Source organism: Ustilaginoidea virens, chromosome 4, assembly GCF_000687475.1.
Source record: "Ustilaginoidea virens chromosome 4, complete sequence".
Taxonomy (NCBI): Eukaryota; Fungi; Ascomycota; class Sordariomycetes; order Hypocreales; family Clavicipitaceae; genus Ustilaginoidea; species Ustilaginoidea virens.
Window position 1 is genome coordinate 299,017 of NC_057319.1, and position 24,657 is coordinate 323,673.

The window sequence follows — 24,657 nt, forward strand, 5'->3', positions numbered from 1 at the left end:
GTACTCCGTAGTGCGACTTTGGTTTTGTACGTTAGATTAACGTTGGACGCGGTCAATAGTTTGGTTAACTGGGCAACGGGCGCCACCTTGCCACCTGAGCGAAGAAGGAGTGACCAGGCTGATTAATCATCCATCCTACGTTCCAGTGTGGCAAGTGGGAGGGCTTTTCGGCCTTTGTACTCCGTACCTATGTATCAATAGGATACTTCCTCCTCACTGTGTATTTTTTTATTGTTTTTTATTGGTTTTTTTTGTCAAGTAATGAAACAAGTTTCACAACCTAATGTACATGGCCCGGACAAGAGGATCTTTGTCAAGCTTCGACCCTACCATCGAAGCTCTCCCTTGACACCCTTCTCTCCTTCCAGTTGAGGCTTTGCCTGCCCCGCCGGTTCGGGATTAGCAGCCTCAGCGAACCCAAGGTTTTTCAGCTCATCCCTCGCCATCAGGTTTCTAACAAAAAGTCGTGTTGGTCTCAGGAGGATAGATGGAGTTTTTATTTTTTTTTTTCATTTCTTATTTTTTTCATGGACACTCACCGATCCATTCTGCAGGTCAAGTAGGCCTTGGCGATGTTCCTGCATTCATCATCGTTGCGCCCGCGAACCCCCTTCAGGCAAGCAAGATACTTGGTCATGACGTGCCTGCACTCGCCTAGTTGCTCTGATTAGACCGTTGCTTGTCTTTGAGCTTGGCTTTGGATTGTGCGAGCGCAGCAAGATCCCTTGAGGTGATTCAAGTGAACGTACCATCGTGGTCCAACGGGAAGCTCCCTCGTTGCGGGCTAGGTTGGCGAGCAAGGTCAGCTTCTCTGCTTGGTCCTTCACTTGAAGATGTCTAGTCTGTTTATTGGTGGTGCCCACGATGTTACGGGTTAAAGAACCGACTTACGGTGTGGGCCTCGTTGACGGTAGCTTCCCGGGGCTGCCGAATGTGCTCATGACCGGATAGCAGCGCCTACCTCGAGTGAAGGTCAGGTAGTTCCAGTCGCTTCGTCGTCGTTTGATCAAGCGTATCGGCGCAACACGGTTCATCAAAGGGAACGAAGGTTGTCTGTCTGGTGGCGCAAGGAAAATGTGGTCCGGGGGCTCTACGGCAGTGGCATGGCCTGAGGAAGCACCAACCAAGTACTAGACCACATGCAGCCTCCACTAACAATCGATCAAACCTGCAGGAGGTCATATTGGCGGGAAATTTTACAACTGTTTACTACCCAAGTGCCAGCCAAAAAAAAAAAAAAAAAAAAAAAAAAAAAAAAAAAAAACAAAAAAAAAAAAAAAAAAAAAAAAAAAAAAAGGTGCAGTCGAATGTTCACCAGAGTGCAAGAGATTGACTAATTACGCCGGTCGCCGTCATGAATGCTATGTATTCATCGCTGAGACCATGGTCGTCCTCAGCCGTATCACACCAGCCCTGAAGCCGCGCACTCCGTTGCTAACATAACACTCCTCTCCATCGACAAGCTGATCAGCTCTGATGTCTTGTTCAACGGCAATACCGCTGGGGAGCAGAGTCAGCTGGTTGCAAACGCTGAGATGAGTCGCATTCGCAGCGAGGGCATACATACCGCCCCAATGCCCAACGCCTGGACGTGCCATCATTGCCACCGCTGCCACCATGTCTGTCGAATCCCGTCGATACCGGCGGAGTGATCCACCTTGCCCCTCGCCAGAAGTAAGGTGTCGTCGTGCTTCCTTCCATGATGGAGCCATCCTGCTCATTGACGACGAGGACTTCGGTGCTTTCCGCAGGATTGATGGAGCCAATTCCCGCCCTGGCCTGAGCATTGTCATACACGACACGATGGGTGGTCTTGAAGTGAGTAAACTCGGAGCGACATGACCCCTCGTCATCCACGATGACGGTGAGTCGAGGCGGGACCAGTGGCTGGTTCTGGCAGGGCGCGGTTCCCGGCGCAGGGAGGGATTCCGGAAACAAATTGCCGATGCCTGTGGTTGGAACGTCGAACTTTTGGAATGTGAAATGGCCGTCTCTGCTGACGACAATGCGCAGCCGCCGCGGCGCAGTTTCCGAGCGACCGACCGCATCCTCGGCAGCTTGAGCCAGTTGACGCAGACCTCGCTCGCCTGACAGCTTGTCCACCACTGCGTCCCATTTCCAGTGGAGGGCGGCTCGTAGGAGGCGGTCTCGATGCAAGTCCATCATGTACAATGGCGACTCATTCTCGTAATTCCACCCAGCATGCGCGGCGCCCTGCGAACGGACCTGCTTCAGGTTGGCATCGTATCTCAAGGAAGTGAACAGAGAAAAGTCGATGGACATTTTTGCTTTGCGGGGCAATGGAGGGCTCCGCGAGAAGTCACGGAGCGGGCGTTGTTGTGTGAAGTTGCGCGAACCGGTTGGTTAAGCCGTGACTCAAGCAATCATGGCATGGCGCTTTGACTAGGCTGCGGAGAAGGCTGCAAACAAACACCAGCCAGTGGTGAGTTATGTATTAAACGGATTGCCGAGCGTCTCAAAGTGGATTCCGCGTGCCAAACAGCGGCTTTGACAGCCAGCCCGGGTGTTTGTTCGTTCAGTCACCGTCCCAGGAGGATAGTCGGCCGTAGTAGATGTCGGGTCAACGGACTCGCTCTTTTGCGGAGCCCGAGCTTGAGCATGCATACAAGTACTGTAGCAACTCGGCGGCTGCGACTCGCGAGCCAGGGCGCGTAGCAAAGGCGTAAGCTTTGAACTGGCTGCGTCCGCCTGCTCCAAAGCTATAAGCTTTTTGGGCCTTGGTGATGAAAAGCCATGACTTTGAGGCACTACCTTTATTGCTCTCGATGGAAAAGTCTCGTCGCCAATGCTCGACTCCGACTTCCGAGGCTTCCCTTTTTCATGAACCACGTGATCTGCAGTCGCCCAACGCAACCTTCCGGCCTGCCTGTTGCACGCGCAAACACGGAAACAGCAGGGACATGATGCATTTAGCAGCCAGGAAAGAAAAGAAAAAAACCAAACAGAAGGGAAAACATAGTACACAACCGGAAAGGTATGCAGCCAGAGAGGGCGCATGGAGCACGCAAACGATGCTCTTGCTTGCAATCGCAGACGAAACTGGCACGGGTCAGGTCCTGGGTTACTATTTAATAAGCCAAACAAAGGACAACCCCCCGTTGAAAAGACCGGCGGATGGAGCTTGGACTCTGGGGAGGCTGCCGGGAACCTACCAGACGTGTAGCCAGTACCTGGTCCCTCCCGCCGGCCTGCCTGCCTAGGTAGGTACCTAGGTAGGTAGGAGGTAGTACTAGTTCAATTGATTGATGTTATGTACGGAGTACGGAGTACCTACGGCAACCCAGGCTAGGCGGTTCAACCGCTGGAGGTTTTGCGTCCTCCACCTGGTTCAAGGTCTCGGTCTGGTGCAGCTTTTTTTTTTCTGCGCGTGCCCAGCTCCAGCTCGTCGCTGCTCTTCCCCCCCAAAAGCTTTTAACAACTACCCCCATCTCGGCTTGCCGTTTGGTCATCGTACCATCCTCAACGGCCTTCCCCTGCGACGACTTCTCTTTATCCATGTATTGACCTATACATCCTTCTTTTTGTAGCATCTCATACCATCAAGCCATGTCCAACCCCCTACCTTCAATGCCTCCTGGTAGGCCTACAGTCGTCCCCGTCGATGCGCCGTCATCAACATGGGATCGAATTACCTCTTGGGTCTCGGAAAACAAGGCTGTTGTTTATACCATTGCTGGCATTGCCGTCGTGGTCACCGGCGCTGGAGTCGTTTATTATCATTCCGAATCGGTACGTTTCGTTTCGCTTCGTGTCTGCCTCCTGCATCACCCAAGATTTTCGAATTCCACCGTCTCGACCACGAGTCGCAGCTACCCTTCCAAGGCTTTATCCATCATGACAAGGGTTGACCGTTGAACGTCCACAGAAACCCAAGCTAGACTCGTCTCCCAAGCTGAGCAAAAAAGAGAGAAGAAAGCGAAAAGAGGCTGAGCGCATGGCCGCTGAAACCAAGGAGTCTTCTCCGGCCGCGCCCCAGCCCAAGACCGTCGCTGTCGACAGCGAAGACGAGGTCCCCCAGATCGATCAAGACAACGTGCTGGGCCTGACGCCCGAGCGGCGCGAGCAGTATGCTGCCAAGCTCAAGCAAGCTGGTAACCGAGCCTACGGAGACAAGGCATACAACAAGGCCATTGGCCTCTACTCGCAGGCAATCCTGTGCAAGCCCGACCCTGTCTTCTACTCCAACCGAGCTGCCTGCTACAGTGCCATGAGCGAGTGGGACAAGGTCGTCGAGGACACCACGGCCGCCATCGCCATGGACGCCGAGTACGTCAAGGCCATCAACCGCCGAGCCACCGCCTACGAGCACCAGAAGAAATACTCCGAGGCTCTTCTTGACTTTACGGCGTCCTGCATCATCGACAACTTCAAGAGCGAGTCCACGGCTCAGGCCGTTGAGCGACTCCTCAGGGTCTTTGCCGAGCACCGAGCCAAGGAGATGTTGGCTTCCCGACCGGCCAAGCTGCCCAGCCCCATCTTCGTCGGCAACTACCTCCAGAGCTTCCGGCAGAAGCCTCGCCCCGAGGGCCTCGAAGACTCGGCCGAGCTAGACGCCGGCACGGGCAAGGGACAACTGCAGCTCGGGCTGCAGTCCTTGGAGAAGAAGACGGGCGAGGGCTACGAGGAGGCTAGGCAAGCATTCGACAAGGCCCACGAGCTCGGCGACCTTGGCGAGTACGAGGCTCTGGCATACAACTTGCGCGGCACCATGCGAACTCTGCTCGGAAACCACGCCCAGGCCACCGAGGACTTTGACAGGAGCATCGAGCTGGACCCCAGCATGATTCAGAGCTACATCAAGCGTGCCAGCATCAGCCTTGAGCTTGGCGAGCCTGCCAAGGCCGACGGCGAATTCGCGACGGCCCTGGAGCAGAACAAGGACGACCCCGACGTGTACTATCACCGTGCCCAAGCTAGCTTCATCAAAGGCGACCTCGCCGAGGCTCAGAAGGACTACCAGAAGTCAATCGACCTGGACAAGGACTTTATCTTTTCCCACATTCAGCTTGGAGTGACGCAGTACAAGATGGGTTCCATTGCATCGTCCATGGCCACGTTCCGGCGATGCATCAAGAACTTCCCCAAGGTCCCGGACGTGTACAACTACTACGGCGAACTTTTGCTAGACCAGGGCAACTTTGCCGAGGCCGTGGAAAAGTTTGACACTGCGATGGAGATGGAGAAGCAGTCACAGCCAATGTCCATGAACGTCCTGCCCCTGATCAACAAGGCCCTGACTCTATTCCAATGGAAGCAAGACTTTAAGGAGGCCGAGGCGCTTTGCCAGAAGGCTCTGATCCGTAAGTAATCCATCCTTTGTGTGCGCAAGCAGGTTTCCCCACTTTGAGAGGGGAAGACGAAGAAAAGAAAAGAAAAGAAGAGAAAAGAAAAAGACAGAGAAGACCGCTTCTGATCATCTCTCACAGTCGATCCCGAATGCGACATTGCCGTCGCCACCATGGCCCAGCTCCTCCTGCAGCAGAACAAGGTCGTCGAAGCGCTCAAGTATTTCGAAAAGGCTGCAGAGCTTGCTCGCACAGAGGGAGAAATCGTCAACGCCCTCTCCTATGCCGAGGCCACCAGAACACAGCTGGAAGTTACCCAAAGGTATCCCAAGCTGGCAACCAAGCTAGCCAGTGGCGGCGGGCCTCCCGCCTTCGGCATGGGCCGCTAAGAAAGTGCAAGGGGGGGGGACGAAGAAGGACAAGACGAAAAAACTAGAACGTCCAGCCTCCATCCGACGCTATATCTCTTACTCTTCTTGCCTTCTTTTTTGCTCTTCCCGTGGGGGGGGGTCTTTTTTTTCTTTTTCTTTTTATTATTATTTGGAATACAAGGCCAACGGGTAAAACATCAGTGAGTCACCATCGCTCGGCGCCGGCGGCGGCCAGATGAAACAACGTGTACATTGTAACGAAAAGAGAGGGACGCTGTCATCTGGTCCAATCTGCAAAGAGTTTCTTTGCACCGGAAGGAGAAGCGGCGGGTTCCAGGGGATTCTGGGAAGGGAGCCGCGGGGGGGGGGAAGGGTTGACGACGACGAATGTCATCAAACTCGCAAAACGGAGTTCCTCGTTTGGGGCGGGGGATTGACGCCAGGGGGGGGGGGGGGGGGGGGGGGGGGTAACATCAAGTCGGGAGAAGCAGTCGGCGCAGCAAGTCTTGTACATGTATAATTTCTTGGTCCCTAAACGTAATGACAAGTTCCCTCTCTACTTGCTTTGCCGTCGGATATGGCTCCTCGACGGCGGCGTGGCTTTGTCCAGACGGGGGAAAAGACACACAGGCAATCGTGCATGAACATGTAGGCGTTTCATTCGGGGGAACGCAGCTCAACGTGCTGCTTCGATACGGGCATCTGCTTTCGACCCAAAAGATTGTGCTTGTTTCTCAGCGTATTACCTCGGCCGCCTCGGCCAGCCCCCGTCGCGCATCATCGTCATGAAACCATCGGTACAGCTGCAGGGCTCGAATCCGGGGCCCTGTCCGGAAACCGAAATCAGAATCCCGCCTCGTCAACCTGAACGTCATGTCATGTCTTTGTTCCTTTCCAAACTCGTACGCGATAAACAGGAGGACACGGAAGACAAAAAGAAAAAAAAAAAAAAAAAAGGAGAAAAGGAGAGACAGAAGATGGTGCCGAGACTTTTTTAGATAGCCAACAGCGTGACGTGCCAGATAAGAAGGGGAAAAAGAAAAGACCACCAAAACAACAACAACAGCAACAAATTGGACGCCTCGTTTGACCTCCTGAGATTAGTAGTTCCATCTAGTGCCAAAGATGCAGACAGACCATGTTAGCCCCCCCCGCCAAGGAAGCCCCCCGCCAAGGAAGAAGATTTGTACAATGAATGCCGTGATAAAGTGTTGTGCAGCACGTTGCGCCGCGGGCGGCTTCGCGGCGACGTCCGCCAAAGAAACGCGCGGTTTGGCGTAAAAGACGGCGGGCGCGTCAATCTTTACGTTTGCTGCACCTGTCGCCGGTGAGGCAGATGCCGAGGCCGACGCCGAGGGCGATGGCGATGATGATGAGGACGACGACGAGCAGGCACCACCACTTGAGCTTGCGGGCGCGCTTGGCCGATTCCGTGGCCTTTTCGACTTGAGCGTTGCCTGCGCGGATGTTGTCCGTGGTTTCCTGGGCGTTGTCCTCGGCGGCTCGGATGACGGGGTCTTGCTGCTCGACGACAGTGGCGAGCTCCTGGTACATGAGGGCGAGCTCGGACAGAGTCTGCTCAATGCGCTGGAGCTCGTTGTGGCGAGCGCGGACGTTTCCGAGCAGCGACCTGGCATGGCCGGTGCGATTATCCTTGAGCTGCAGGAAGCAAGTTCAATCTCTTGTTCAATTTTTTTTTTTTGTTTTCTGCTTGTCGGCTACATGGCCGTGCTCGTTCATCCCCCTGGGGGGGAGAGGGGGGGGTTGGGGGGGGGGGTTGGGGGGGGGGGGTTTATTTGTGTGCAAGGTTCTTACCGCGGACTGGAAGACGCCTTCGTTGCTCCAATCGGCGTCCATGGCCTGCTGAATCTCTTGCTCGGTCGCATCGGGGTAGACAATCTCGTACTGGCGGCGGATCTGCTGGTTATACTTTTGCTGGTACTCGTGCTCCACGCTCTGGTACTTGGCGAGCTGGGCTTTGAAGATGGTCCTGAGGGACTGCAGCTGCGTCTGCTTGGTGTTTCGGTTGTGGTCGGTGGTGTTTGCGAGGTCGCGCTCGAGGCCCTTGATGCCGTCCTTGACGGCCGTGATCCGGACCTGGGTCTGCGTCACGTAGTGCTCGAGCTGGTCCTTGGCTTGGGCGTCTGCGCTGGCCAGGGTTCGCTGATGCAGCTGGCCGATGTAGTCCACCGACGTCGAGACGCCCTCGATCTCCTGGCGGAGCTGCTTGACGCGGTCCAGAAAGGCCTTTTGGTCAAGCACCCTCGGCGAGACGGCCGGCTGCGCGGCTTGTTGTTGCTGCCGTTGTTGTTGTTGTTGTTGCTGCTGCTGTTGTTGCTCGTAGGGCTGGCCATAGCTTTGCAACTCGTACTGATCCTGCGCAGGAGGGCCGGTCTAGAAGACGAGGGGGGCGGGTTTCAGCAAACGCGGCTCCAAGGAGGACGGCCGGGCGGCCCCCCCCCAAAAAAAAGGCTGAGCCGAGTCGCAAAAAGAAAACGGCATTGCATCGCAAACGCGGCGGGGGAAGATGCCGGGGGGGGCGCGGCGGGGAGGTGGGTAGGAGCCCCCGAACCTACCTGGCCGTAAGGGCGGGCGGCCTCTTCTGCCGGGCCGTGCGAGTATGGATTTTGCTGTCCGTAGGACATTGCGGCGCGGGGGAAAGGGGGTGCCGCGGGATGACGAGGGCGTGGTGGTATGCGGAGGACGTTCGAGAGAGAGAGCGCGACGGCCGGGGGGGGGGGAAGGTGAAGGATGATGTGAAGGAAGCAATCGCCGAGACGGGTCGTTGGCAGGGCAAATGGGGGCGGCGGCGGCGGCGGCGGCGGCGGGCGGACGCTACGGAACTGGGCTGGCACTGGGAGAGCAACGCACGGTCTGGTCTGGTCTGGGTGGAAGGGTCGCGCGTGCTGGTTGCCTGCAGGTTCTGTTGGGGGGCTCCTCGTGGCCCGTGGGCTCGCCGGAACGCCCTGCCTTGCAGGGAGTCGGGACGCATTGAAAACGCCCCCCAGCAGCAGCCCCCCCCCCCCCCCCCCCATGGCGGCGGGAATTACGGCGGGCCATTGACCCAGCTCCCAGCGCCTCCACGCGCGTGAGGAACGGACGGGAGTACCGAGTTACGTTGCCGCACGAGCATGCATGCCCGCCGCTGTCCGGCATGCTTTTCGGCCTCGGCTCCGGCGCGTGCTCGTGTCTGGTTGTTTTGGGTTGTTTTGGGTTGTTTTGTGAGGAATGGAAGCCACAACCTACCTACCTGTACCGAGTTCCTGTAGGCTGTCTCAATACTATCGACATGTACAAGTACTTATCCGTAGAACTAGGCCTCGTGCGAGAGTGGGTACCGAGTACTTCTGTACAAAGACAAGACCAACCACAACCACGGGCCCGCAGATCCCGAATCACGCATGCTGCCTGGCGAATTCCATAACATTCGCCTTCTTCTACCCCATGTCATGTCCATCAGCTTGCATCTCAGCCCTTCTCCCAATCCATGCAGACCGCGTGGTCCTAGTCCGTGCCTGCAACGGGATGCCGCCTGCCAGACGAGCTGGTTCTTTTCGACCCGACCCATGGAGCTAGCTGTCTTGTCACCTTGTCATCTTCATCAGCACCCCCCATGCCCCGGATCCTTGACTTGAGTTCTGCCACTTCAGCTTAAATCATTGATGCTTTCAGCCTTCACCCTGCGCCACCACCTTGAGCCCCGGGCCGGATTCCGAACCAAACTTCCGCAGTGGTCGCCACTTCATTGCTGATTGCATGTGCTGACCAGGAAAAGGCTGCCCGTCGTGACACAGCAGGCGTTTCGCAGCCACAGCGCACACCCCTGCTTGCAATTGTCAATCGAGCACGGATAATCAAAGGCTGTCGCCCTGGCAGATTGCGCGCCACAAGGCGAGAGCTTAGGTCTGGTACTCCGTACTTTCCGCCCTTCTTAAAGGATGTCGCTCGTGGCCGCTCTGGCGCTGTTGCCACCTTATTCGTACAACAGGATACCGCAGCGAAACTCGGAGTGCGTCGACGGTTGTAGCCATCTTGCCGGTTATCTAAATTGTGCATTGTTTGTGCGCTGCCTTTCTTGGACAGCATTGTGCCCTATCGCTGCGCAAGTTGCCAGTCTGCCCACACGTCAACTGATTCCGTGACATCGACCACATGCGCGCTTTCTTAATAGTACAGCGTCCTGGGCATGTCGGGATGCTTCGGCACGCCTCACAGGTAGTTCTTCTTCTTTGCCGTCCTCGTGTACTGCGACAGATGCCATTCCACATCCCCCTCTTTGTTCTCGAGGGTGCCTCCGCGAATCTCAAACGGTCGCATAGTCATTCTGGGACCCACCTCTGCCAACTCAACGCTGTCGTACCCAGTTCGAACGAATACGTGGTGCCGAACTTCAATGCTGTCCTCAATGTTCTTAAAGGTGACGACCCGGTTTCCCATCTTGCTCTTGGCTGTAATCGCTTCTCTGGGCGGGAAGACGTGCTTGAGAATCTTGGCGATTCGGTTGCCGAGAGGTGTGGTGAAGCCCTCGAGAATAATATGTGGGTAGGCTTCCGAAACCGTGCCCCTGACACTTCCCGGGATATCGTGGCGCAACACGACGTTGTGAAGAGAGAAAGAAACGGTTGGGCCGTGTGGGAAATGCGAAATTGTCAAGGCGCTTGGTGTACCACGGTGCTCATGAAGAAGAACAATGTCGGACAATCCGGCGGTTTGGGCTGATTTTACCAAGTCTGGCAGAATCAGGTTGCCTCGGTTTAGTCGCACAGACGTCGGCAGCAGCAGTCTTATCTCCTTTGCGAAGGCGGATAATCTGGTGGAAGGGTCTCGCGACGTTGTAACCAGAACGCGAGGATCGACAATGCCCGACAGCTGGGCATACTCATCGTCCAGGTCCAACTGCTCGTTGATACTCATGTCGGGAGCTGACTCATCGTACTGGTAGTCCCTCCGGAGCGCTTTGTCGTTGGCAATGGTAGGGTCCAGGGGCTTTCCAGAAGCCAGAGACGCCCGTAGCTTGGCTCGCTTCTCGCTGATTTCTGCGTCCCGCAAGAGCAGGGCTCTTCGGTAGAGATAGTCACGCCGTTGCCTTGCTTGCTTACGCTGATAAGCATCGTTAGTCACTGGGTGCTGGGAAGCAAAGCGTCCGGGCAAGTCCCTTGAGCCAATACTCACAATCATGATCGCTGCCTTTGGAGATGCTGTGATTTTGTACGGAATTTGTACGGAAATTTGCCCAAGGTCTGCTGCACCTGCGCCCACCCTTGCGCTGTCTTGGGAACCTTTTTTTTCTTTTCCTTTTTTTTTCTTCGCGGAACGTCTTATCGATAAGACCAGCCCACCTTTGGCTGTCACGTGGGCGCAAAATGCCCCATAAACTCTGTCGCCGCATCAGGGTCAAAGCCTCAGAGGCTTTCTTCACTGGTGGCTGCAAATCCAAACTCATCCAAAAAGGCAACATTGAAAAACTCTTTCCTCTTGTTTCCTCTGCCTTTCCCCTTCCCCCCTCCCAATATTCTCTCTGGAAACACCTGGCCGCACGATTTGAGTCGTAGCCATCAGTCATCACTGATCCTTCTTGTCGGGCGCAACGTTTGCCGCGATGATGTGAAACTTACAGAACAACTTGGAATCCGCTAAATCTTTCACCCATCCTTTCCGACTCGCTCCCATTTGCTGCGCCGGAAAGACTTGCCTTTGCAGCAAAACAAGCAAATTGAGACCCGAGGTCAGTATTGAAAACCCCCGAATCTAAAAGCTTGGGTGCGGCCCAAGGAGTTTCGAACCAATCAGTTTTGGATGCCACGCTGCTTTTTCTCGCCTCCTTCATTTCCTGCTGACCCAAAAAAAAAAAAACCAAAGGGAGAGGAAAACACGCTGCTACTGGCTCCTCCAGCCTAACCGCGTCAAACAACACCATGGAAGGTGCCTTCACGCATGTAGGCAACCACCTCATATCCGACTCCGCCGCAGCAATCAAAGCCGATGCCGACGATCTATCTACACTGGGCCCCAATGACAGCCTACTTTATGGCAAGTATGGTGATGGCCGCAGTGGCCGCCGTCGCGCCGATGATGACGACAACCAGACCGAGGCGATAGAGGAGGACGAAAATGACAGCCTCAACAGTGTCGCAGTCGACGGTATGAGGGGCCTAAAACTTAAAAACAGCGAGGAGGAAAAGGAACTTCCCCCTCATGCTTGCGCGTACGCTACCCCGCCCTTTCAGTACAGTATAAGCGATGGAGGCGCTTGGCCCCGATGGACGCGTTGTCGCTAACTCTTTGCGCGACAGATATTGCGGCATTCACTCTCCTGCCTGCGTCGTCAAGTGCTTGACATGCAACAAATGGTTTTGCAGCGCGAGGGGCAACGGCACTTCGACCCACATTGTCAATCACCTGGTTCGAGCGAGACACAAGGAGGTTCAGTTGCATCCCGAGTCCACGCTAGGGGACACCGTTTTGGAGTGCTACAACTGCGGAACCAAGAATGCATTCTTGCTTGGCTTCATCCCGGCAAAGTCGGATACGGTGGTTGTGCTTTTGTGCCGACAACCGTGCGCGTCTAGCACACCGAACAAGGACATGAACTGGGACATCTCTCGTTGGGAACCCCTCATCACGGAGCGAGCATTCCTAGATTGGCTGGTCAGTGCTCCGTCTGATGTCGAGCAACTCCGCGCACGCCATCTTTCCCCCAATACGATTGCCAAGCTGGAGGAGATGTGGAAAGTCGAGCCCAAGGCCACGGTTGCAGACCTTGAGAAGGCCTCCAACGTCGATGATGATCCGGACCCAGTATTGCTGCAATACGACGACCCGTATCACTACCAAAACATCTTTGGTCCTCTGGTCAAGATGGAGTCGGACTATGACAAGAAACTCAAGGAGGCACAGTCCGAGGACGGTCTGGTCGTTCGATGGGACTTTGGCCTCAACAACAAGCACCTCGTGAGCTTCAACCTGCACAAGATCGAGTCTGGAGACGTCAAGCTTGCCGTGGGTGACGAAATGAGACTTCGATACAACGGCGAACTTCGTGAGCCTTGGGAAGGAGTCGGATACGTCATCAAGATTCCCAACAGCCAGTCTGACGAGGTGTGTTTGGAGTTGCGCAAGACGGGAAATGAGAAACACGTGCCGACGGATCTGTCCCACAATTTCTCTGCCGACTATGTCTGGAAGGCTACCTCTTATGACCGCATGCAGCTGGGCATGAAAACCTTTGCCGTCGACGACATGAGTGTCTCTGGATACATTTTCCACACTCTTCTCGGACACGAAGTTCAGCTGCAGCCGATGCAGTCCAAGTTTCCTAGGAAGTGGTCCGCCCCCAACCTTCCCGAACTGAACCAGAGCCAGGTGGATGCCATCAAATCTGTACTGCAGAAGCCTCTCAGCCTCATTCAGGGACCTCCCGGCACGGGCAAGACTGTCACCTCGGCAACCATCATCTACCATCTTGCCAAGATGAGCGGCAACCAGGTGCTCGTGTGCGCTCCCTCCAACGTGGCTGTAGATCAGCTCTGCGAGCGAGTCCATCGCACAGGGCTCAAGGTGGTTCGCCTGACCGCCAAATCTCGGGAGGACGTCGAGTCCTCGGTGACCTCTCTGGCCCTGCACGAGCAGGTCAGGTCGGCAGAGCACAACAGCGAGCTTGTCAAGCTGTCGCAGCTGAAGAATGACGTGGGAGAACTGTCTAGTCAAGACGAGAAGAAGTTCAAACAGCTCACCAAGGCTGCCGAGCGGGAGATTCTCAACAACGCAGACGTGGTCTGTTGTACTTGCGTTGGTGCTGGCGACCCTCGTCTTTCCAAGATGAAGTTCCGAAACGTGCTCATCGACGAATCTACGCAGTCGGCTGAACCGGAATGCATGATCCCACTTGTGCTTGGCTGCAAGCAGGTTGTACTGGTGGGAGATCATAAGCAGCTGGGCCCCGTCATCATGAACAAGAAGGCAGCCAAAGCCGGCCTGAACCAGTCCTTGTTTGAGCGCCTGATCAAACTGCAGCTGGCGCCCATCAGGCTCACCACGCAGTACCGAATGCACCCGTGCCTCTCCGAGTTTCCGTCAAACATGTTCTACGACGGCAGCCTGCAGAACGGCATCACACATGAGCAACGTCTGAGAAAGGATGTCGACTTTCCCTGGCCAAATCCCGAGACTCCGATGATGTTCTGGTCGAATCTAGGCCACGAAGAGATTTCCACCTCGGGAACATCCTATCTCAATCGCACCGAGGCGTCCAATGTCGAGAAGACTGTTACCCGGTTCTTCAAGGCAGGTGTAAAACCGTCCGAGATTGGCGTCATTACCCCGTACGAAGGCCAGAGGAGCTATATTGTCACGACGATGCAAAATTCCGGCACCTATAAGAAGGAGTTCTACAAGGAAGTTGAGGTCGCGTCCGTCGATGCCTTTCAGGGTCGCGAGAAGGACTTTATCGTTCTTTCCTGTGTTCGATCCAACGAAAACCAAGGCATCGGCTTCCTGTCCGATCCTCGCCGCTTGAACGTGGCTCTTACTCGTGCTAAATACGGCCTGGTAATCTTGGGTAACCCCAAGGTTTTGTCCAAGCATGAGCTCTGGCACAACCTGCTTGTTCACTTCAAGGACCGCAAATGCTTTGTGGAGGGACCGCTCACCAACCTGCAAGCATGCCTCTTGCAGTTCAGCCGCCCCAAGGTCAGTTTCCGCCAAAAGAACAACAGCAGCCACAGCAGCAGCAGCAGCAGCAGCAACAACAACAACAACCACCACCACCACCACCACAACAACAACAACAACACCAGCAACTACTACGATTCTCACTACGGTGGCGGAGGATATGCAAACGGCAGATTCAACGGTGGCGGACCGTCTGGGAGGGACTTTGACTCGGGATCGATGGTGTCTTATATTCCCGACGACGTGTCCTCCATCCAAGGGTCCGCTTTCGGGGGTACGGCCTTGAACAGCGCGTTCCCGCCCATGTTTTCCAGCTTTACGCCCGAGCAGTGGCCTGGTCTCCCTGGCGTATCGGCGCCCGGACGTGGTCACAAGGGCCGTGGTCGTGCAACGGAGAGCGTTGCGGGCGAGAGCGTGGCCAATTCTGAGCTCACCGACGCCACTAGCAGCGTGATTGGCGGTAAAGGGGTTGGGCAGGGTGGTGTCAGCCTGGGCGCCGGCCTGCACGACGCGGTCACGGGGATGCGGCCGGTTTCGTACACGCAGAGCGACAGGCTGAAGCAGTACGTCGAGAGCAACGGGCGTATGGCACCGGGCAGCGGCTTCGGCAGGCGATATGACGATGATGAGAAGAGCGTCAGCACTGCTTTTCATAGTCAGATTGGCAGCGGCTACGACTGAACGAGGCGGGACAGCTGAAGAAGTTGGTTTGACTACGCGACCACGAGACTACTTTCTTGGGCAGCCCGGAAACAAAAACGAAAAAAAAAGAAAGTCGGCGGCCATTCATATCGTATGTTTTGCGCGCAAGATATGCAAGAGCCGACTGCTGGAGGGAGCCAGCAAGCTTGAGAATTCGAATCCAAACAAGTGGAACAACCGCTCGGGGATTGCACTGGGTGATTGATGCACTTCCGTGAGCAGAAGCTTGGAGGGGGATGCCTCCCTGGAGATGCTACCAACGGTCGCTGCTGCCATGGCCAAGGCGCTCCCCTCCTCACTTGACCTGGAGATGGATGCGGCTGGCTGCTCAAGCTTGACCCCATAGTAGGCCCAGGAACAAGCTGCCCTTTGGGTGTCCATTGCAGATGTTTAGTTTTGCGATGCTCACGACTGCAGAAATCAGTGGAGCAGAGGAGACGAGCCGGAGGAGCGGCAGGAGCAGTGGGAGGAGGAGGAGGAGGAGCTTATTGACCATGCGCATCATTACCACCTGGCTGGCTCACAGTCGACAGCTGCGTGCGTTGACGAGAGAAGCACCAGGATAATATCCCTCGGGGGAAGGGGCAGAGGTGTGGATAAGTCCGTGTTCAAAGCACCGATGACAGACGTTGGTTTGTTTACACAGTGCCGCCCATTTTTCTTCCACGTGGACGGCAGTGGTATTGCTGCGCGCGCTTTTGATTTTCGTCGTGTCCAACTCAAACGCCGTTCTTTAGGAAGATTACCCTAGCAGAAATAAAACAGTCACTTGTTTTGACAAGGTTGATGTTGATGCCCCGACCGATTGGGAAGGGCCCAGACATTGTGTGCAAAGACGGCCACGGCCACGGTCATGCCAGGGGCTACTGCTACCGGCCATGGACTTCACAGGAACCAATTGATGCATGCATGCATGCATGCCGCAAGGGGCCGGGTTAACCCGTCTGCAGGGCCAGGGGAGGTGGTTTGAGGTTGCACCAGACGGCGTGAAGAAGTCTGGGGGGGGAGGGGGGGGAGCAAGGGGTCGGAGCTGCTCTGCCTCACATGAAGGTATTGATTGATGTACACCGTAGGTGAAGGAACGAAGGAAGGAAGGAACATGAAGGTATTGAAATGTACTCCGTAGGTGAAGGAACGAAGGAAGGAACATGAAGGTATTGATTGATCTACTCCGTAGGTAGAAAGGAAAGAAGGGGAAAAGGCAAAGAAAGGAACAGGAGAGCTGCCAAGTCTCTCGACCGAAAAGGGCAAGAGGACAAAGTCCCGTACATGTACCTACAGTGCATGGTCCGGCCGAACCACAAGCTGGGCAACCCCTGGATGCCAGTGCCTGTACATACTCCGTAGAACCCAGGTCGAGGTCAGGCTGGTCAGGTCAACGCCACATGCAGGCGCCTGGGCTTCTGCCGCCCCCGTGTTCAGCCCATTGACTGCCAACCTTCAACTTTTGCAACTTCAGACGAACCAGGCAGCTCGCTGACCTGGTAGATGATGTCAGGATCCTTTCCGGCTGCGGTTACGGAGCATCGGAAACTGACTGGACTTGCAACTGGGCGCCGACCAACTACCGAGTAAAACTACACCTTTGCCTCGTGCCCCATGACCGCATATTTTTACCCGACTTGCTTTCCCAGCCCGTCACACGCGCCTGCTTTGCCGCGCTTGCTTTCTCTTGAATGCCTCCTGTCCATGCTTCTTGCTCTTGATTCGGAGCTCCCGCCGTCCCCCGAGTTTCCGCTGCCTTTCCGCTGACAGGGACAGCCCTTCTCTCGCTGTGGCCAGGCAGATTCTGGACTCTGGCAGCGTCAAGCTGAGCCTGACAGCATCGCCGTCATGGTCAAACATCTCTGCGAAGCGCCAGTCCGGCGCTACATGGCTCTCGGGCTTTTCATCGTCCTCGCAATCATTCTCTGGCACGGCTTTGCCCCCTCCAGAACTCCTTGGAGCCTGTCTACCCATGCTTTGCACGGCCACGTCCCGTACGTGCCCAGCACCGTAGACTGGAGCAAGGCCAAGCTCTTTTACCCGCCCGACCGCCCTGTCGCTCTTCCCTCCGGCAAGCCCAAGGCTCTCCCCAGGGTCCAAGCTCGGCCTGGCTCGCATGGCAAAGACGACGCCTCCGGCGCACGCAAGGAGGCTGTTCGAAAAGCATTCGTCAAGAGCTGGGACGCGTACAAAACGTTCGCCTGGCGAGAGGATGAGCTGATGCCGCTCTCGGGCAAGGGCAAGAGCAGCTTCTGTGGCTGGTCGGCACAGCTGGTCGATGCCCTGGACTCGCTGTGGATCATGGGCCTCATGGACGACTTCCGCCGAGCCGTCAGGGAGGTGGCCAAGATCAACTGGTCCAGCCATGACGGAGACACCATCAATGTGTTTGAAGTGACGATTCGCCATCTCGGGGGGCTCCTGTCGGCGTACGACCTCTCGCAGGAAAAGGTGCTCCTGCAAAAGGCCGTCGAGCTGGGCGACGCGCTGTACATGGCTTTCGACACCCCCAATCGCCTGCCAACCCACTGGCTCAGCTACGAAAAAGCTGCAAAGGGCGAGACGGTGGGCGACGAGACAATCTCGGGCGCTGCCAGCGGCTCCCTCTGTGTCGAGTTCACCCGCCTCAGCCAGATTACCGGAAACTCCAAGTACTACGATGCCACGGAACGAGTCAAGAGGTTTTACTACGCGTACCAGAACCACACCAAGCTTCCCGGCCTGTGGCCTTGGAACATGAACTTCCGCGACGGCAAGATCGACGACTCCTTCTTCACGTTTGGCGCGGGGGCAGATTCTCAGTACGAATACCTCCCCAAGATGCATGCTCTGCTGGGAGGCCTGGATCCGGACTACGTGGAAATGACCACCACCGCCTTGGACGCGGGCCGAGACCATTTGCTTTTCAAGCCCATGACGCCCCGGGACAGCGACGTGCTCATGTGTGGCAACGTGGATGCCTCTGCGCCGCAACGTGACACCACCGCGCAGATGCAGCACCTCACGTGCTTTGCCGGAGGCATGTACGCCCTCGCCGGGAAGCTGCTCGAGCGCGACGACTACGTCCACCTGGCCGCTCGTCTCACGGCTGGCTGCGTCTGGGGCTACGATTCGTTTGCCTCCAACATCATGCCCGAGTCCAGCGTCTTGGTCCGGTGCGAAAACATGGACGCCCCGTGCCCGTACAATGCGGGCTTGTTCGAGGCCAGGAGCTCTGCCAGGGTTCCCGAGGGTTTTGTCGGCGTCAGCGACGCTCGGTACATGCTCCGGCCGGAGGGGATCGAGAGCGTCTTCTACATGTGGCGCGTCACAGGAGACCGGGCCTGGCGCGACGTCGCGTGGAGGATGTGGCAGGCCATCGTCGCGGAGACGGAGACAGACTTGGCGTTTGCGTCTATTCGAGACACGACGAGCAACGGCAGCGCCAAGCTGGATTCAATGGAAGTGAGTTGTCGCTGCCATTCCGCACCCTCCCCGAGAACGCGGGGGGGCTTTTGCTGACTTGTCCCAGACGTTTTGGCTGGCCGAGACGACCAAGTACTTTTACCTTGTCTTTGAAGACGAAGGCGTCATTGACCTGGACGACTGGGTCTTCAACACGGAAGCACATCCGCTGAAGCGACCTACCGGGGTCTTGAATCCAACGTGACTGGCACGCGCGCACATGGGGCGGCGTCGGGGTCTTGTCTGCATCGGCTTTCATTTCTGTTGGCTTTTTTTCTTTTTTTGCATGCATGTGTTTGCGCAGCAACAGCGACTTGACGGACGGAACCTCGCTTGCCTGCAGCTAGATATCATTGGCGGCTTGTTTTGTCCCTTTGTCTTTCCATTTCTCTTGTTGTTCTTTTCCTAGATAGACGGGCATCAGCATTTTGGTGCAGCAACATTCTGATCAGCTAGATATCATTGGCGGCTTGTTTTATCCCTTTATCTTTTTATTTCTCTTCTTGTTCTTTTTCTAGATGGACGGGCATTAGCATTTTAGTGCAGCAAAATTCTGGTTAGCTAGATATCATTAGCGGCTTGTTTTGTCCCTTTGTCTTTCTATTTCTCTTGTTCTTCTTCTAGATAGATGGGCATCAGCATTTTGGTGTAGCAACATTCTAATCAGCCTAGATATTATTGGCGGCTTATTTTGTCCCTTTATCTTTCTATTTCCCTTGTTCTTTTTCTAGATGGACGGGCATTAGCATTTTGGTGCAGCAATATTCTGATCAGCTAGATATCATTGGCGGCTTGTTTTATCCCTTTGTCTTTCTATTTCTCTTGTTCTTTTTCTAGATAGACGGGCATCAGCACTTTGGTGCAGCAACATTCCGATTTGCCTTGCGAGTCCCACAGTGCACCGTGCCAATGCCCGCAGCCTGAGCAAGCGCGCACGGTGCGCTCCACCTCGCACAACCTTGTTTCAACGTCGTCTCCAAAACCAGCTCAACATCAACGGCAACCACCACTGCCCCAGCCAGACAACCAGTTTGCCAATTCGTGATGAAGCACCAGGCATGCCACTCCATGCTGCCCGTCGCGCGATCCCAAGGCTCCACGCAGCGCCAATAGCCACGCCACCGGCATCCCTCCGCCACGCCCGCTTGTTCCACCCGTCGCCGCCCACGCCAGCCCGCGACGTCGCCGGCCAAACCCACTACGAGCGGCTGGGCATCCAGCACGACGCCTCGCACGGCGAAATCAAAAAGCACGCTTCTTCCCCGTTCCCTCCCACACCCCCGATTATTCTTTCTTCTTATCTTTATTTTTTATTTTCGTCTTTTTTTTTGGGGGGGCCTGACCCGCTAACCCGCAGTGTGGGAGGAAAAAAAATAGATCCTTCTACTCCCTTTCCAAGGCGCACCACCCGGACGTGAGCCGCGACCCGGCCGCCGCGCACACCTTCGCCCTGCTGTCCGAGTCGTACGCCGTGCTCTCGGACCCCGGCCGCCGGGCCCGCTACGACCGCGAGATCGTGGTCCGCGCGGCGCCGCGCGCCCCGGCGGGCGGGCGCTCCCCGTCCGGCCTGTCCAGGCGGCGGGGCTCGTTCCGCGGCCCGCCGCCCAGCTTCTACCGCAACGCGGCGTGGGCGGGGGGCAAGCCGCCCGACGGGCCGGCCGGTCGGGCCCCCCGGGCGGGTGGCGGCAGGGACGACGACGACCACCACCACCACCGCGTCCCGCACTTTGACGAGGCGGCCCACGCGAGGACGCAGCGCAGGGAGGACGAGCGCCGCTGGAGGCGGAGGGCCCTGGGCGACGACGGCGTCGAGTTCGAGCCGCAGACCACGCTGGCGGGGCACTTCTTCATCGTGGCCAGCATCCTGGGCGCGACGTTTGCGGCGCCCCTGGTGTATTTGCAGCTGACGAGGTGGAGGAAGCACGACGGGCGGGCTTGACGCCGCTGCGCAAGGGGGGGGTCCTAATCTGTCTGCCTGCGATTCGGCGCTGTGCGGAAAGACGGGAAATTTCGGCGGGATAGAGTGTCATCATGTCTGCGCGGTTGCGGCAAAGGCGTGCGCGGCTTGGCATCATGCACCGTTGCGGCCGGCTCTGCAACGACATCAACATCAGCAGCAGCAACAACCCCATTCGATCGATACCTTGTTCAACGCTTGCGACTATCGACGTGGCGATTTTCATTCGGTGTTACGCACCATAATATCATGGGCTTCTTTTCATTGGGATACAAAGGAAAAAAGAGCCGTGAAGCTGGGGATGATGGCGGGCGACAGATTGCACAACGCCTTCGAGACACACATTACGGGATGCAGGAGCGTTCATTACTTTTTGGATTGGGGTGACTGTTCATACATGTACACAACCGAGGAGGCCTTTTAGAGAAACTTGCCCCCCCCCCCCCCCCCTGCTAGTAAAAAAAAAAAAAAAGATGCAGGTTTCTACTACGGTACATAAAGCCGAAGCGTGCACGTCGGCTTCTGCTTGCTTCGAGGCCATCTAGCAGCCCGTGTCGGGAGTCGTACGGTCAGTCGGGAGAGCGGATTGAACACGGTCCTGCTTGTTAACCCTCAAAGGTGAAGCTAGCTCCGAGCTGTGGACGAAACAAAGGTTAGCCCAAAACATGTCGAACCGGGCTTAGACGGTACGCAAATCAACAGACCTTGTGAGTAGCCTGGTCGAGCTTCTGGGTGTCAAAGGAGCCACCGAGGCCCAGGGTAACGCCCTCGCGCAGGAGGACATTGTAAGCAAGGGCAGCAATGCCGCGGTCGTTGATCTTGACCTGTTCGGGAGCAAATTGCGTCAGATAACAAATCTATACACATATAAAGGGAAGGGGGGCCACGGGCGTCTGATATATGCCTCAGAGGCTACAAAAGCACCACCGCTTGTCCATACCTTGGCGAACGAGACGGGGTCGATGCGGTACTTGCTGGCTACCTCCAGGCCGACAGTGTTGCCAGTCTTGGAGTTCCAGGTAGCCTTGGCACCGGCCTCGACCTGGCTGTTGACTTTGTGGTAGTAGGAAGCAGCAAAGACGCTGAGGTTGTCGGTGGCGGTGACGGCAGCGGTGTATTGGGGCGCGGCGTAACCAACAGCGGCGCTGTAGGCGGTGAGGGCAGCCTTGTTCACGTCGTAGCCAGCAGAAGCACCGGCGAGGAAGCCCTCGTGGCCGACAACGGCATCCACGTTGGCCACGGGGCCCCGGAGGAGATCAAAAAAGGCACGGCCGTGGAAGCCGGGCTGCTTGAAGAAGAGGTTGAACTTGGCACCCTTGCCAGCGGTGGCGGGGAGGAAGCTGAAGAGACCCTCGAGCTTGAGCCCCTTGGCGAGGGTGTCGTTGACCTCGATCTTGGTGTCGAGGGCGTTTGCGGTGTTCCAGGACTGGGTCAAGGTGAGGCCTGTCCGTGTATACCACGTTAGCAGCTGAGCGAAGCCGGGCAGGAAAAAAGCAGCAAACTCGAGCGGCCAGCCGGTGCCGGGGCCGAGAACGCCCGACACGAAAACAGCCGGCGACGAACACCCCCGTCCTTTTACCGGACGACGGGGTGGTCTGAGACGGGGTGCACTACCGGAAGGCTTGTCGGTGTATTTTCCCTCAATCTGCTCGCGTCGTTTGCACATGGTCAGCATATAGACTGCGTTTCTTTGAAGCACCTGCTTTTCCATCTTGCCCCCTTCCTTGAAAACGGTACAGGACTGGGAGGATCCGAGACGCGGCCCGGCCCCGAAACCAAAGCAAGGGGAATTTGGCGGGTTGAGCATGTCAACTCACAGCAGCAGAGGTAGCCTTCTCGTGGCTGGACTTGCCAGTCACCTTGAAGGCGACGCCATTGGGAGCAGTGTCCTTGAACTCAAAGGTGGTGGCGGAGAGGTGGTAGAAGTCCTTGTTGAGGAGCTGAGGCGGCGGAAAAGGATCAAGTCAGCAACCAAGCTCAAGCCCAGGAATCGCACATGGGTATCGTGCTGCGTCGCCGAGTCCGCGGGAAAGCTTGGTACAGCTTCTGCAAGGCGGTTGAAGCCGACGAGCAACAAGCGCCCAATTACGGAGCTTGAAAGGGGGGGGGGGGGGGGGGGGTGGTTAGATGGCGCGTACATCGTTGGCCGCCTTGGCAATATCGGAGAAGGCAGGGACGGACATTTTTCTGGCTGGAAGATATGAGAACTGCGGGAAAGGGGGACGCGAGAGAATCGATGGTATGCGACGGTTAAAGAGAAGAACGACGATGTGACACGGTTGCGACGAAACGGGGGGAAGTTTTTCGGGGCCTCAGAGAGGCTGAACTTTGAAGGGAAAATGTCGGGCTCAGCGGAACAAGGATTCATTGGATCGTGGCAGACCCACCTCTGGACTCCCCGTATTTGCATATACCGCATATACGCCATACAGCCGTAATTCACGTCTGCATGGTTGGATAATCCAGCAAACAGATGGGAACTTTGATGAATCGGCAGCACTGGCTTGCTCCAAAAGGCCTTTCTCCCTTGTGCTGTCGCTGTATGACCTGCGTGATATCAAAAGTCTGCTCCGGTCAAGCTTTCAACTTCCTCTTGCAAACCCCCTTCAGCCGTGTTCCTTCTGCCGTCTAGATTTCCTCCCCCTAGTCTTGCTGTTGTCGTCATCCGCATCGGCGTCGTCGTCATTGTCTACTTCATCCTCCCCTTTGTTCGGACGACTCTCGTCCTCTTCTTCCAACACTTCCTTGACCGCCTCGCCTCCGAGGTCCTTCATCTCGTCCCAGTCCACTCCGTATTCATGCGCCGCCGTTTTGATCTCTCGTCGCAGTTCATTGGCGTCGTAAACGATTTGCTCCCATTTTTGCGGGTCAAAACCTCGTTCCTGGTACAAGGCATTCTGCCGTCGCGAGACCGTCACGTTCATGGCAGCTTTGTAGCTCAAGTCTCGACTGATGAACAGGAACCACAGATACCCACCCATGATGGTCGACAGCCCGGCAAGATAGGTGACTGGCTCGACCAAGTCCCACCCCATCTCGGTATGGAACGTGACGTAGTAAACGACTCCCCACCAGCCAGCCAAAGCCACGAACCCGCCCTTGGCCAAAGCATGCGCGCCCTTGTGCGCAAGTTCGTCGCATTCTCGTTTGATGCGCGCCATTTGATCAATCTCGCGAGACATGCGCCGCAATCTCATGCGCGAGTAATATGTTCGATCCTTGAAGCTAGGCACAGCGACCCGCAACTCCTCACCATGACCTTCAATGCTGACGGTAAATTCCCGGCCACGAGCAGCGTCCCTGATAAAGTCGCCAATCTCGGTGCTTCCGCTCCATCTCACCCAGCGTGTTTTGTCCCTGCTCGGTCCTTCGTGACCAAGGCCCGAGTATGAGGCCACATTGGATCCGTTCGCGTCATTGCCGCTCTGGGGCTTGTCGTTTTTGTCCTCGTCGTCGTTGGTATAGTCCGCTTCGGCGCGGAAAACAATCTCGGGCAACTTGTCCCCGCCATTTACCTTGAGAGGGGGGATCTCGGCTTGGATTAGTCGTTCAAGATATGACAAGGGTTGGTGGGGATGGATGAGGAGTGCCAGAGGCTCTACTGCCTCGTCTTTCCATTTATCCCTGACAGAATCGTCAACATTGATGTGATCTTGCTCGGGGTGGAATGGAATGGGCAGTATAAGCTTGAGCAGCCGGGTTGGGGTTGTAAGAAGTCGACCTGGCCCTGCTTTAGCCCGGCTTTCTCGTGGCTAAGCTCCGTTTCTTGGTAAGATACGGCATGACGAACCTTTCGTGGCATCCCCTCCCGTAGGATCCGGAGAGGTCGATTTGGGTAAGGTGTTGCTTCTGGCCCGGTGCCACGGTCGATCGTCAGCCCTTCGCTGCGTCGCTCCGCGGCCGAGTGTTGGTTTGCTTGAATCGGAAGCATCACTGTACTTTCTGCTTGATATCGGAGGACAGCGAATGAGCGTGGTTCGTGCAATCACAGTCAGGGCCAGCGGCGCCGCACGGTGGGACATGTCTCATGAGGACTGCAGCTTCAAAATAACGGCAAGGCGATTTGAAAAAAGGTGCAGGACGTGATAGAACAGGGCTAACCACGAGCCTTGGAGGTTGCATTTTAGGTTGGCGACGGACGGGCCAAGCAAGCACCTGCAAGGAATGGTGAACGGTCATGACGTCAGTACATGTAGCCAAGTTAACTGGAGCAACCAGCTGG

The 24,657-nt window shown here is 56.3% G+C and overlaps 11 protein-coding genes across 11 annotated transcripts; 4 read left to right on the plus strand and 7 right to left on the minus strand.

Annotated features, from left to right (window-relative positions):
- Positions 1 to 326: 326 nt before the first annotated feature.
- UV8b_04593 (uncharacterized protein) lies at positions 327 to 941 on the minus strand (the record flags this gene model as incomplete). Its single annotated transcript, XM_043142091.1, has 4 exons — positions 327 to 453; positions 540 to 654; positions 750 to 784; positions 892 to 941. The coding sequence occupies 4 exons, from the start codon at positions 939 to 941 to the stop codon at positions 327 to 329; spliced, it is 327 nt and encodes a 108-aa protein (XP_042998025.1).
- Positions 942 to 1,361: 420 nt separating this feature from the next.
- On the minus strand, positions 1,362 to 2,283 carry UV8b_04594 (uncharacterized protein; the record flags this gene model as incomplete). The annotated part of the gene is made up of 2 exons (XM_043142092.1): positions 1,362 to 1,500; positions 1,568 to 2,283. The coding sequence occupies 2 exons, from the start codon at positions 2,281 to 2,283 to the stop codon at positions 1,362 to 1,364; spliced, it is 855 nt and encodes a 284-aa protein (XP_042998026.1).
- Positions 2,284 to 3,567: 1,284 nt separating this feature from the next.
- Positions 3,568 to 5,695, plus strand: UV8b_04595 (uncharacterized protein; the record flags this gene model as incomplete). The annotated part of the gene is made up of 3 exons (XM_043142093.1): positions 3,568 to 3,750; positions 3,887 to 5,321; positions 5,448 to 5,695. 3 exons carry the CDS (start codon positions 3,568 to 3,570, stop codon positions 5,693 to 5,695), a joined length of 1,866 nt encoding a protein of 621 aa, XP_042998027.1.
- Positions 5,696 to 6,973: 1,278 nt separating this feature from the next.
- UV8b_04596 (uncharacterized protein) lies at positions 6,974 to 8,322 on the minus strand (the record flags this gene model as incomplete). The annotated part of the gene is made up of 3 exons (XM_043142094.1): positions 6,974 to 7,336; positions 7,493 to 8,071; positions 8,254 to 8,322. The coding sequence occupies 3 exons, from the start codon at positions 8,320 to 8,322 to the stop codon at positions 6,974 to 6,976; spliced, it is 1,011 nt and encodes a 336-aa protein (XP_042998028.1).
- Positions 8,323 to 9,886: 1,564 nt separating this feature from the next.
- On the minus strand, positions 9,887 to 10,855 carry UV8b_04597 (uncharacterized protein; the record flags this gene model as incomplete). The annotated part of the gene is made up of 2 exons (XM_043142095.1): positions 9,887 to 10,777; positions 10,850 to 10,855. 2 exons carry the CDS (start codon positions 10,853 to 10,855, stop codon positions 9,887 to 9,889), a joined length of 897 nt encoding a protein of 298 aa, XP_042998029.1.
- Positions 10,856 to 11,592: 737 nt separating this feature from the next.
- UV8b_04598 (uncharacterized protein) lies at positions 11,593 to 15,028 on the plus strand (the record flags this gene model as incomplete). Its single annotated transcript, XM_043142096.1, has 2 exons — positions 11,593 to 11,882; positions 11,971 to 15,028. The coding sequence occupies 2 exons, from the start codon at positions 11,593 to 11,595 to the stop codon at positions 15,026 to 15,028; spliced, it is 3,348 nt and encodes a 1,115-aa protein (XP_042998030.1).
- A 105-nt stretch (positions 15,029 to 15,133) lies between these two features.
- Positions 15,134 to 15,904, minus strand: UV8b_04599 (uncharacterized protein; the record flags this gene model as incomplete). Its single annotated transcript, XM_043142097.1, has 3 exons — positions 15,134 to 15,416; positions 15,574 to 15,780; positions 15,852 to 15,904. The coding sequence occupies 3 exons, from the start codon at positions 15,902 to 15,904 to the stop codon at positions 15,134 to 15,136; spliced, it is 543 nt and encodes a 180-aa protein (XP_042998031.1).
- Positions 15,905 to 16,882: 978 nt separating this feature from the next.
- Positions 16,883 to 18,683, plus strand: UV8b_04600 (uncharacterized protein; the record flags this gene model as incomplete). Its single annotated transcript, XM_043142098.1, has 2 exons — positions 16,883 to 18,478; positions 18,546 to 18,683. The coding sequence occupies 2 exons, from the start codon at positions 16,883 to 16,885 to the stop codon at positions 18,681 to 18,683; spliced, it is 1,734 nt and encodes a 577-aa protein (XP_042998032.1).
- An 853-nt stretch (positions 18,684 to 19,536) lies between these two features.
- On the plus strand, positions 19,537 to 20,417 carry UV8b_04601 (uncharacterized protein; the record flags this gene model as incomplete). The annotated part of the gene is made up of 2 exons (XM_043142099.1): positions 19,537 to 19,742; positions 19,856 to 20,417. The coding sequence occupies 2 exons, from the start codon at positions 19,537 to 19,539 to the stop codon at positions 20,415 to 20,417; spliced, it is 768 nt and encodes a 255-aa protein (XP_042998033.1).
- A 623-nt stretch (positions 20,418 to 21,040) lies between these two features.
- UV8b_04602 (uncharacterized protein) lies at positions 21,041 to 22,618 on the minus strand (the record flags this gene model as incomplete). The annotated part of the gene is made up of 6 exons (XM_043142100.1): positions 21,041 to 21,070; positions 21,140 to 21,259; positions 21,376 to 21,878; positions 22,050 to 22,080; positions 22,253 to 22,375; positions 22,574 to 22,618. 6 exons carry the CDS (start codon positions 22,616 to 22,618, stop codon positions 21,041 to 21,043), a joined length of 852 nt encoding a protein of 283 aa, XP_042998034.1.
- A 423-nt stretch (positions 22,619 to 23,041) lies between these two features.
- On the minus strand, positions 23,042 to 24,457 carry UV8b_04603 (uncharacterized protein; the record flags this gene model as incomplete). The annotated part of the gene is made up of 2 exons (XM_043142101.1): positions 23,042 to 24,156; positions 24,226 to 24,457. 2 exons carry the CDS (start codon positions 24,455 to 24,457, stop codon positions 23,042 to 23,044), a joined length of 1,347 nt encoding a protein of 448 aa, XP_042998035.1.
- Between the last annotated feature and the right edge of the window lie 200 nt (positions 24,458 to 24,657).